The 12,372-nt window shown below is 47.3% G+C and overlaps 1 protein-coding gene across 5 annotated transcripts in view; it reads left to right on the forward strand.

Annotated features, from left to right (window-relative positions):
- MAD1L1 (mitotic arrest deficient 1 like 1) overlaps positions 1-12,372 on the forward strand; it is a 545,441-nt gene that overhangs the window by 346,699 nt on the left and 186,370 nt on the right. For all 5 annotated transcript variants that reach the window (XM_054992881.1, XM_054992882.1, XM_054992885.1 and 2 more), the window contains one exon: positions 1,003-1,213. In XM_054992881.1, coding sequence (XP_054848856.1) covers positions 1,003-1,213 — 211 coding nt within the window. The remainder of the gene's footprint in view (positions 1-1,002; positions 1,214-12,372) is intronic.

The following is a 12,372-nucleotide window of genomic DNA, read 5'->3' on the forward strand; positions in this document are numbered from 1 at the left end:
TCCTTCCTAGGCTCTGCCCCCAAATCTCCAGGAATTTCCCATCCTGGAGTTGGAAACCCTAGACACAATCCAATAGTCTTTCTCACCCTCCTCACCATCTGCTTCTGCATGCACTCCCCTGTCCACACGACTCTCCAGCTATTGATTACTCCTTGCTGTGTGCACCTGATGAAATGCATGAGAGACCAACAGGAAGTGACCCATTCTGCAGAAGTACAAAAAAGGTCAACATCCTGTGTTTTTCCTTTCTTGAGAATGTGTATCAACCCAGGATTGGTTGCAACCTTTGAGTTCTGCAAATGGGGTGCCTTAAGTATTAACTTGGTTGTTGTCTCACTTTGAAGGGTAATTAATCAGCTATTTTAAGATCTGCCTCATCAGTGAAACAGCTATAAATATCTTCCACCTCTCGGGAAAAGTGCAAAATGAAATGTCTCTTAGCTTGCTCAGGAAGAGCTGACACGATTTAGTTATGATGGCAACATCCAAAGCCTTGTCATATCAGCGAACTGCAGTCCCAAATTAAGCTGGGGATAGGTCCTGCTACAATTTAAAATGTTAAATGCAATGGAGAAATGAAAAAAAAATTCCAGTAATAAGACTAGCTCTACCTTTAAAGAACCAGAATATGTGATTATCTTTAGAGCTGATTCACATTCCCGGAATTACCAGGGGACAAGTGTCATTCTTGCCCTGATAGGATAGTTGTGTGAAACGAGCAATATCTAAACTTTCCAGTTGTAGGGCTTTCTGATCATTTGAATGTATTCCATGGAAGTGACATTCAGCTTACAGCACAAGGTAACGCCTCATTTGACCATGGTTCAAACCGTTACTATATCCAAATATTTGTTTGTGATTTGGCATTATATCTAAATATTTGCATGCAGTTCTCCCCCTTCTCTCAGCCCCCACCCCCACCCCAACCTTCACTTCTGCTGTGGTGTTCTGTCATTCTTTCTCCCATATTCTTTGTTGATCATGTGTGTGTGTGTTTTGTAGGGTGGTGACTATGACCCCAGTAAAACCAAAGTCCTCCACCTCAGTGTGAATCCAGCCAGCCTGGCCAAGCAGCAGCGTTTGGAGGAGCAGGCCCACCTGCGCGAGGAGTGCGAGCGCTTGAGAGAGATGGTCCGAGTGCTGGAAAGAGGAGGCTCCCTCCCAGAAACCTCAGAGGGGGCTGCGAGTCTCCAGTCACCCCAAGAAATTGCAGGTATGCAGCTGCCTCTGCAGGCTTGCCGATGAGTTACTCATCAGAGCATTATTTGATTGCAGGAGTCTGATGACACTTTAAAGACTTAACAGAAATTTATTCCAGTAGAACTTTTTAATGAGTCAGAGCTCATGTCACTAAATGCATTGGAGTGCACATTTGTTTGTTTGTTTATGTCATTTATAGTCCACCTTTCTTGCTGAGACTCAAGGAGGATTACACAGTGTGAGATTAGTACAGTCAATATCAAGAACATTTCCATAGGGTAAATAGGGTAAATAGATACAAGTTCACAAAGACATAGCAGTAACAGGAATCCAATACAACGTAGTGGTGAAGTCTGTGGTTCCTAACTCATTAGCGGATCGTCTGAGATCCCTTCCCTACAATACAGCCCTCCTATCTGAGTAAAAACCCTTTTTGAATAATTTAGTTTTGCATCGTTTGTGGAAAGCGAGGAGAGTGGGGGCTCTCCTGACCTCCTCAGGCAGGCCGTTCTGCAGGGGAGGGGCCACCACAGAGAAAGCCCGTGTATGAGCTGCTGTTGATTTCGCTTATGTGCAGGGTGGCACCTGCAGAAGACCCTGTTTGGAAGAGTGAAGCTGCTGTGTTTATACTTATACATCCCTGTTTACACTTGAAGTTACTTTTCTGTTGCTTGTCACTTTAAGTGTAAATATATGGGTGCATCCTTTGTGCCTCTTATGAAGTGAGCTCTACGTCAGAAAGACTTCGGCTGGAATAAATGTTGTTAGTCTTTAAGGAGTCACCAGAGTCCTGGGGCTACAGACAAAGACAGCTTCTCATCTGGAATTGTGCACTATGCTGTGTTTTCCTCAGATCTCAGTTCTGTCAGTTCACCACTTTATCAGATGCATGCCTTTTTGAGCTTGTGGCCACCTTTGGAATTCTGACACAGTGTGTCAGAACTCTAATAATAACTCTACAACATTTCAGGCAGTGGCTCTGTTTAACAGGATGCCTTTTAAAATAAACACACTGTTTTAAAATATTTTCTTAACATGCACACAGCTTCCCTTCATTCATGCAGTGAAGATCCTTATGTTGTGGGGGCAGCTTCTGCCAAAGCAACATTTTAAAAAATCTGCACAGCCAGTCAGAATTCCAGTGGCCTGTCAGAAGTTCTGCTAGGCCACATCCACTTTTTAAAAGCACTTGATGGGCACCAGGAAAGGTGCCACCCTTGGATGCCATGTTAGGGACTCCTGCACTATGCAGACATTTATATACAAGGTTATATTAAAATAAGTTCACAGTAGGGTCAAGGGGGCATGAAGTACGAGAAACACCGGATATAATATAATGAAGTACAATTCACATCTAAAAAAGAAAAGTACAGTGACCATTCACTAGTTATGCTATGATAGTTAACATCAATGATGAGTCTCTACAGTTGACAAAATGAGCTCTAGCTCAACAGAAGCATTGGCCTGAATGATCTTTAAGGTGCCACTAGATTCCTGGCTTTGTGGCAACACACTAACATGGCTGCCCATCAGGAATTATTGTCATAATGCTGCACTGTGAACTTCAAGTACTGGTAGAGTTTCATATTGACCCAGGGGATTTAGTAGCTGGAGCAGATTATGTTACCAAAGAACAACAGAAGAACTCTAGACGTTGTTTTGAAGAGTGCTTTTTCTTATCAAATATCTCACAATAGTAGGGTTACCAACAGAGGCCAGAAAACCCCCAACAATCCCATGTACCCTTAAAAAAAATTGCAAGGGACTATGTAAATGTTTGAATGTTTGTAAGAATACTGACCTAAGCAGAGATGCAAGGGTTCCTAGGAAATGCATTTATTCTTGTACTGAAACACCTTGGCATGAAGCAAAGAGGAGACTCCTCTATCCTTCCTGAGACAGAGTGTAAAAGCTGGGTGTAAAATTCGAGATTCTAAGACAGAGGGAGCCTCATCAGAAAGAATAGATTGGTATGGGATGCAAATAATTGATTTTTTAAAAACATAATCATGATTAACTAACAAGAGCCTTCTTTCATAAGGATTAGAAACCTTATCTCTGAAAGGTGGTTCAGTCCCCCTCTTAAACCGCTGTCTTCTTATCCAAGACCTGCAGGATTGGGTGTCAGGTGGAGTTCACCATTCCCTCAGTAGATACTCTACAATTTGTTCAAGAGCCAAGATAAGCTCCACAGGGTGTGTGGTTGGAACACCTGTATGGGGGAGGGGTAATGATGATATGATGATAACCTCTGAATCATAATTATATAAACGAGTGCTCGGATGAAATTGTTCTTTTTCATAGCTATACAATATATAGCTAGATCTAGAGGCTGTCGCTTCACTTGTGAAGTGGAGGAAAGAAATGAATGGGTGATCTATATATCCCACCTGCTTAAGTAGCAAACTTGTTTTTTACCCGTATTTATGCAATGCATGAATAGCTGCAGGTACTGCTGTGTCACAAACAGAGTAACCTTTGATTGGATTTGACACTTATCTTTTCCCCGAGACTCTCCTACAACTCAAAAGCACCTTTTCTTCCAACTCAACCACAGAACAACTTCCCAATGAGATTGGAAGGAGGTCAGTTCCTCATACCTACTAAGAAAAGTCTGTATATCAAAGTTAACAACAAGTATCAATCCAAATGTAACTTGTCACCTCAAACGCTGGGAAGTGATCAAGCAGCATCGATATACCCTGCTGATTTTTGAAAATGTTTCCTGTTGTGAATTAGGCCCATATGTACTTAATCTCAGAGCTGCCGTGCCATAAGCAAACTGGGGGGAAATGTATATCCATCTGCAGGAAGAAAGACAGCATTTCCACTTTGGCTCCTTTGTTTAGGTTTATTAACCAGTGTGGTGTAGTGATTAGAGTGTCTGACTAGGATCTGGGAGATCCAGGTTTAAATCCTGGCTCCACTGTGGAAGCTTATTGGGTGACCTTGGGTGAATCACACATTCTCTGCCTAACCTACCTCACAGGGTTGTTTGGTCTGCCTGTTTAGTTAAGATACTTTTGTAATCTGCCTGCCCTGTCCCCATGATTGTTGAGGGGATATATTGTCTGTCAATATCAAAATGCCGCCTCTTGGATGTGTTGTTTTTAATTGTTATTTTAACATTATTGTAATATTAGTAATGTTGTTATTCACCCTGAGCCTGCTTGTGGGGACAGCAGGTAAGAAATCTAATAAATTAAATTAAGGATAAAATGGAGGAGGGGAGATTTTATGAGCTGCTCTGGTTTCCCGTTGAGGAGAATAGTCAGGTATAAATATCCGAAGCAATAAACTGAAAGATTGGTTTGCAATGGAAGAGACTTATACCCTAGCAACTAAGGATAAACAGGAGCCCCACGAGGAGTTGTGATAAGGCAGCCAAAGGTAAAATAATTAGAATAGAGAAAAAGTTGAAAAAGTGTGCAGTGCAGAGAAGAGGAAAACAAGGAAATCGTACAGGCATAGAGGGCTATAAGAAAGATGTGGAAAACCAAGAGCGGAAGTCTCCCACCTTTTTGAACCTGCAGGCACCTTTCAAATTCTGACACAAAACGGCTACCACAGCAGGCAGCCACAAGATGCCTGCTGCACCTTACCTTCAATCACTCAGTGAAGATCCTTCTGCTGTGGTGGCAGTTGCTGGCAAAGCAACACTTAAAAATCTGGTCAGCCAATCAAATCTTCAGCGTCCAGTCCGAAGTCTTGCTGGGTAAAATCCCTGCTTAGCTCTGTCCACTTTCTAAAAATACTTGGCGGGAGCCGGGAAAGGTGTCGGTGGGCGCCATGCTGGGGACCCCTGTTCAAGAGGATGTGATCAGGAAGTGGAATCAAAACAGAGGAAAGAAGTGATTGGCTGGAGGGTCCCTCTCTCCTCACATTTCAAACTCATTACTTGAACATTTGTTGAAAGTCAAGCAACCTGGGAAGAAAGAGAACTGTTCCTTGCCCAGCAACTTGACTTTGGTCACTGCTCTTTCGCAAACCAGATGCAATACTTAGGCCCATTTCAGTAATGGCCTTCAGCAGTTCAGCACCATTAAAAAGTACTGAACCATCCTATTTGCCATTTCCATGCCACGAAAGGGAAAGAAGTGGGGAGGGCCAGTATGCACAGGCCATGCCGTTCCAAGTGCTCCTTCTCAATAGCCATGTCATCCATTTTAATAGTGATGATTACAAAGCAAATGAGAGAAAAGCACCGGTGAACTCAGTGGCAAGTTGCCAGACTGTGAGATAGCCTTCCACCAGCTGTGCTGAGAAGAGATTTAGAGTCCGGCATAACCTTGGTTTTTAATGGAGTCACATTTAATGAGCTTTAGCGCCCACCGTAAAAATTTCCTTATTACCCAACACAGAATTCAAAACTGTGATCGGCAAATATGCACCACACACCTGTCCGCTGAGAGGATTTAATAGTTGCTGATGCATTATCCATCTAAACGCGCCAACATCATTGTCTTTAATGCTTTCCTGATTATTTTTGTTGCTAGAACGATAAGCAGTTGAACCTGAAATTAAGGTGACCTCACAGCCAAAACAGATGACCTTACAACCAAGACAGTTGACTATATTTATTTGTTTGGCTGTTTAGACTCCACTTTTCTCCCCAGTGGGGACCCAAAGCAACGTACAACCTTTGCCCCTCCTCTCTTTTATCCTCACAACAACCCTATGATGTAGGTTAGGCTGAGTGGATGTGGCTGGCCCAACGTCACCCAGTAAGCTTCCATGGCAGACTGAGGATTCGAACCTGGGTCTCCCAGATCCCAGCCTGGCACTATAACCACTGCACCACACTGGCTGTTTTGATTTCTGTCTGGGAATGCCTGGAAGAGAAACTGAAAGAGGGTGAACCCTTTGGAAATGTACTCATTATATTCGTCTCTCTGATGTGTGGGGAAGAGCAAGCGTATGTTTTCCCCCCTAAGTAATTAGGGGTGCGTATCAACTCACCTTATTCGGTTCTTTGTTCAGCAGCCGTGATATTTTCTCACACCACCCTGGTCCTCCCACATTCTTCTTCAGAGATAAGTTCCCTTCACACTTCCCTTCTTGAAGGACTTGAAAGCAGGCATCTTCCTATTATAGCCAAACAAGCAAACTTACAATCCTATCCTAAACAAGAGTTATACTCTTCTAAGCCCCATCAACTTCAGCGAACTTAGAACAGTATAACTAGGTTTGCCAACTATGTGTTGGGAAATACCTGGAGATTTGGGGGTGGAGCCTGGGAAGGGCAACATTTGGGGAAGGGATGGGTTGTGATGCCATGGACCCCACCCTCTGAAGCTGCTCTTTTCTCCAGATCTCTGTCGCCTGGAGATCAGTTGTGACTCTGGAAGAGCTCCAGACGCCTCCTGAAGTCTGGCAACGCCAGAGTCAAACTTGGCTTGGGCCATAGCTGTTTGAAAACAATGTTGGCTCCCCTCAATAAAGGGAGCATGGCCTACTCAGTATTGGCACTATCAGAAGACTAGTGGTGTATTGGAGGAAAGGCAAAGAGCTATGGCCACAATCTCCCTTCATTTGAAAAGGGCTAGAGTGCTAGCTGGCCTTGTCTCAGTAATATTGTCAATTCAAAAACACAGTTTTTTTAAAAAAAGTTAGGAGCTTTGCCTCCACCTAGTCCTTGCTATATTGATTCTACAGCTTCTTGAAGCTTTGAAATGGAGCTTATCTTAAACATGTTTCCAGACCTGACAGATGCATCCTTCTGCCTCAGGGCCAGGTTGTTGTGTGTTCTTCCATGGTGTTCCCAGTTGTTTCTGAATTGTACTCAGATTCTTACTTCATGTGACTGATCGCCTCTTTATGACTGCCAAGCTTCTTGTGTCCTTTAATGAAAGCCAAGAGCCCTGTGAACACTCCTGGGCATTGACCTTGTGTCCTTCCTGAAATACCCCAAGGCAGTCTCTGAATCTTTATTTACTAATTTAACACATGTATATCCCACCTTCTCTTCTTAGACTCAAGGCAAGTATCAACGTAGCGACCGGCTGCAAGCATGCAAAAAGCATAACTTAGCTAACAAGGGAAAAAACAAACAAAATGTTTTAAAGAAAATAACATTTGGAAACAAGATTTAAAAGAATGGAAAAGATACATAACGAACCACACAGAATAAAACCACAGCTAAGCAGTTTACCCCTAAGATTATATGCAATTTGAACCCCTTAAATAAAACTGCCTTTTCAGGCCTACCTAAATGCAGCCAGGGAAGACACTCTCTGCACACACACACACCCCAGGGCATGCCAGAGGACCTGACCTCCTGAAGAGAGTTCCCATCATCCAGCTGATTCTCCCTCTGAGGCAGGAGGACATCTGTGGGTGTTTCCCACCGTCCTATCAGGGAGGCAGGAAGTTGAAACTTCTTCCTCTTGTAGGTGGGACCACCCCCTGGTCTTCAGTTCTTTTCCTGCCTCAGGGGAGAGCAGTTCTAGTTTAGGTTAGCTCTGCTACCTATACTTTCACTTTCTTTTTCTATCCTTTACCTTACTTCTGTCCATATCTTGGAGAGAGAAAGCTTCTATGGAGACAAGGGAGTCATCGGACTCCGAAGATTCCTTCATGGAGAGGGCTGAGGGCTGCCTCCCTGGAGCCGTCCTGCCGGCGGCGGGAGCAGACCCGACCGGCTCCGACTTGCCGCGCAGGCATGATCGGCCCCCCGGTGGAGGAGTGTCACCTACAGATCGGCCCGCCAGAAAACGGCCCCGAACAACTGACCGGGAGCTGGAGAAAGCCGCGGGACGCAGGAGGAAGAGAGAGGACAGCGGCATGGCGGCGCAGGACTCAGAATCGGCGGGAAAAGCCGCAGACAGTGCTTTCCCGCCAAAACGCAAAGACGTGCTTGCCAACCTCCCGGCGGGAGATAGGCAACACGGAACAGCAACTCCTGCACAGAGTCTCAGCGCTGACACTCCTGAAGACCAAGTAAGTGCTGCTGCCTCTTCCTCTCCCTTATCCCCAGAGATGCTGGTGGCTATTAGGGACTCCGTCAGAGCTGCGATATTGGACCTCTGCAATTCAGACCAGCCTGGTCCATCCTCCTCCAGAGCCACTGTGGTGCCCCAGGCTCCTAGTAGAAGTCCCCAGGGGGGCTCGTGGCCCACCAAGGCGGCCAGAAAACAGCCCCAGAGTAAAGTGCCAGACCCATCCCCCAGGTGGAGGGAGGAAGAGCAGTCCCTCAGTGAGGAATCTGAGGGTGGGGAATTTTTATCAGAAGATGATCAGGAGGCTGATAGTGATATTCCTGACCAGCCCAATAGACTTTTTCAGATGGAAGATTTCCAATATCTGCTATCAAAAACCCTCTCAGCTCTGGACTTAAATGAAGCCGAGAAGGGGGAGGAGGAGGAGGAGGCAAAGACTAAGGGACACAAGGCTAGACCCAAAGGGAACAGGGAATTCTTCCCCAGGTCAGAAAGCAAAGCTAGAGTGTTCCCATTCCCTGAATTTTTTGAACGTCAGCTAAAGGCTGAATGGTCCATGCCGGCAGCATGTAAGCAGGTCCCGCATGCCTTAAAAAAGATCTACATGGTTTCTAACTTTGCTGATGAGCTGTTACAGGTACCCATCGTAGACGCCCCAGTGGCAGCGTTGCAGTCTCAAGGTCTGCTTTCCGAAGATGGACATGGCAACATTAAGGATGGACTGGACAAGAAAGGTGAAGCCATACTCAAGAGAGCTCACGAGGCCTTAGCCACCTCCATCAAAGCGTCAGCCATCGCCTCCACGGTGTCACGGGCTGCAGTGGTATGGACAAGGAGACTCATCCAATTGCTCCCCAACAACAATAGACGACTGCTGGAGGGTGCCAACAGGATTCTCAAGGCCTGTACCTTCACGGCGGACGCCACTCTGGACTCTCTGTCCCTTACCTCCAGGGCCATGGCCTCTACCACCGCAGTCAGACGTCTCCTCTGGATTAGAACCTGGCCTGCAGATCTACAAGCAAAGTTGATTCTCTTAGCCTACCCATTTCAAGGGGGAAAACTCTTTGGGGAGCCCCTCGAGAAGGTCCTGGTGGAGACCAAGGACAAGAAGAAGTCCCTCCCACTTTCACTGAAATACACTCCGAGACGTTCGTATTCTTACCAGCCATTCAGAACCCAACACACTTTACCTAGGAACAGACAAGAACACAAGCGCGGTTGGGGCTCATCCAGAGGACAACCGAGACGAGGAAACTTCCACGCAAAATTTGGGAAATCTCAGGGTCTTCGCGGCAACAGACAGGATGCTGATGACAAGGGACCCCAGCCCTGACTCCTTGAACGTTCCGGTGGGGGGACGTCTGCTTCTATTCCAGCAGGCGTGGATGGACTCCAAGGCGGACGCCTGGGTTTCAGAAATTGTCTCAAGCGGTTACTTAATAGAGTTCTTCTCCCTCCCACCGGAACGGTTCCTCCGCTCACCTCTCAAGAAAGACCCTCTCAGGCACGCTATAACTTCCCAGGCTATACAACACCTGATAGACATAAGAGCCGTCGAGCCGGTTCCCTCAGACGAGAAGGGGCGGGGCGTCTACTCGATCTTCTTTACTGTTCCCAAGAAGAATGGGGATTGGCGCTCCGTCCTGGACCTGAAGTATGTAAACGGGTTCATCAAGTTGAGACACTTCAGGATGGAAACTCTCCGGTCCATCGCGGAAGCCCTACAGCAGGGAGAGTTCTTGACTTCAATAGACTTAACAGAAGCCTATTTGCATGTACCCATTGCTCCCACCCATCGCAGGTTCCTCAGATTCTGCGTGGGGGACACTCACCTGCAGTTCAGGGCAATGCCCTTTGGCCTCGCGACAGCTCCGAGAGTCTTTACCAAGCTGCTAGTTGTTCCGGTAATGAAGCTCAGAGAGAGGGGCATCCATGTACACCCGTATCTGGACGACATTCTCCTGAGATCGACTTCGGCAGAAGCCTCGCGGGAAGAGACAGCATTCACCATCCAGTTCCTGGAAAGGCACGGGTTTCTTGTCAACCGGGCAAAATGCTCTCTGACGCCCTCGCAACGGCTAGAACACTTAGGTCTGACGATAGACACGAGGAAGGGCTGTCTCTTTCTTCCAGAGAAAAAGAGAACCAAGACCAAGGCACTAGTAATGGATGTAGTCAAATCTCCTTCTTCCCCGATAATGGAATTATCCAAACTGCTGGCTCTCCTAGTGGCAAACTCGGAGGCTATGTACTGGGGATGGTTCCACACCAGACCTCTGCAATCCCTGCTACGACCGTTTCAATTCCACATTGCACAGAAAGCAAATACCAAACTCCAGGTTCCACGGACGGTAAAAGAAAGTCTTCTCTGGTGGACCAAGGACTCAAACCTCGGCCAGGGCAAGAGTTTTCTATTGCATCATCCGACGCAGATTTTCACGGACGCCAGCCTGTTGGGATGGGGCGCGATCCTAGACGGGATCCCAGTCCAAGGACGCTGGTCAGAGAAGGAGAGGAAACTCCCTATAAATGTCCTAGAGATGAAGGCTGTCCTGAGGGCATTGCATCACTTCAGCGGACGGATCTTTCGCTGCCACGTCTTGATCCGCACGGACAATATAGCTACCAAAGCATACATCAACAAACAGGGAGGGACCAGGTCGTCAGGTCTCCAAAGAGAAGCCAACCAGATCCTGATATGGGCGGAGAGAAACCTCTCTTCCATTCGAGCAGAGCACATCCGGGGAATTCTCAACACCCGGGCAGACTGGCTGAGCAGGGAGACCCTGCACCCGGGAGAGTGGACCCTCAAGAGGGACGTCTTTCTCCTACTGACGGACTACTTCGGAACTCCGAAGGTAGACTTGTTCGTCTCTCATCAGAACGCTCAGTTACCGAGATTTTACTCAAGGTTCTTCCATCCCAGAGCAGAGGGAGTAGACGCTCTCACATGCCCATGGCCAAGGACCCTTCTATACGCCTTCCCGCCGTTACCGACGATACCCAAGCTACTTCAACGGATCCGGGAGCAAGGGGCAACTGTGATTCTAGTGGCACCGTGGTGGCCCAGGCGTCCCTGGTTTTCCGATCTATGATTGATGTCAGTGGCATCCCTGGTACGTCTGCCAATATCCGCGGATCTGTTGCACCAGGGCCCTATCTGTCATCCCCACCCAGAATGGTGGTCACTGACAGGGTGGAAATTGAGAGGTGACGTCTCCAGCGACAGGGCTACGCGCCAAAGATCATAGATACCATCCTGGCTTCCAGAAAAGGCTCCACAATCAGGGTCTACAATTGTGCATGGAAAGCTTTCCACAGATGGTGCCGACGTAAGGTGGTGGATTCCCTAGGTCCCTCTCTAAATTCCGTCCTGGGTTTTCTGCAGGAGGGGCTAGACAGGGGACTACGACCAGCGACACTGAGAAAACAAATAGCGGCAATTGGTACTGTCGTTCAGGAGATTGACGGCATTCCCCTCGCGTCTCATCAACACATCAAAAGATTTCTCAGAGGGGCCACCCTGCTCAACCCTCCAGTGGTGCATCGTTTCCCGACCTGGTGTCTGAACATCGTGTTATCAGCACTCACCAAGCCGCCATTTGAGCCTATCAAGGACATTGCTCTGAAATGGCTGAGACTTAAAACCATTTTCCTGGTGGCAATAACTTCGGCGCGCAGGATATCGGAGCTTGGCGCTCTGTCTATTAGGCCAGATCTGTGCATCTTCCACAAGGAGAAGGTGGTGTTACGGACTGATCCGTCCTTCTTACCAAAGGCTTACTCCACCTTCCATCGGGCACAGGAGATCAACCTGCCGTCCTTTTGCCCCAACCCTAGTCATCCCAGGGAAAGAGAGTGGCACAATTTGGATGTCCGTCGGGCCATTAAGTCTTACATAATACAGACTGAAAAGATTCGCCAGACGGATTCCTTGTTCATAAATGTGTCACCGCCAAAACTAGGTCAGCGCATGTCGTCCTCGGCCATCGCCTATAACATCAAGTTGTGCATTCGGGAAGCCTACAAAGCCCTCAAGCTGGACATCCCTCCGGGAATTACAGCACATTCAGCGAGGAGTGCAGCCACCAACACAGCGCTCAGACGTAACGCATCGATTGACGACATCTGCAAAGCTGCCACCTGGACAACTATATCCACGTTCATTAAACACTATCAACTGCACATGTACGCGTCGGCGGACGCGGCCTTCGGTCGGAGAGTTCTACAA

The sequence above is a fragment of the Eublepharis macularius genome, chromosome 12 (genome assembly GCF_028583425.1).
Source record: "Eublepharis macularius isolate TG4126 chromosome 12, MPM_Emac_v1.0, whole genome shotgun sequence".
Taxonomy (NCBI): domain Eukaryota; kingdom Metazoa; phylum Chordata; class Lepidosauria; order Squamata; family Eublepharidae; genus Eublepharis; species Eublepharis macularius.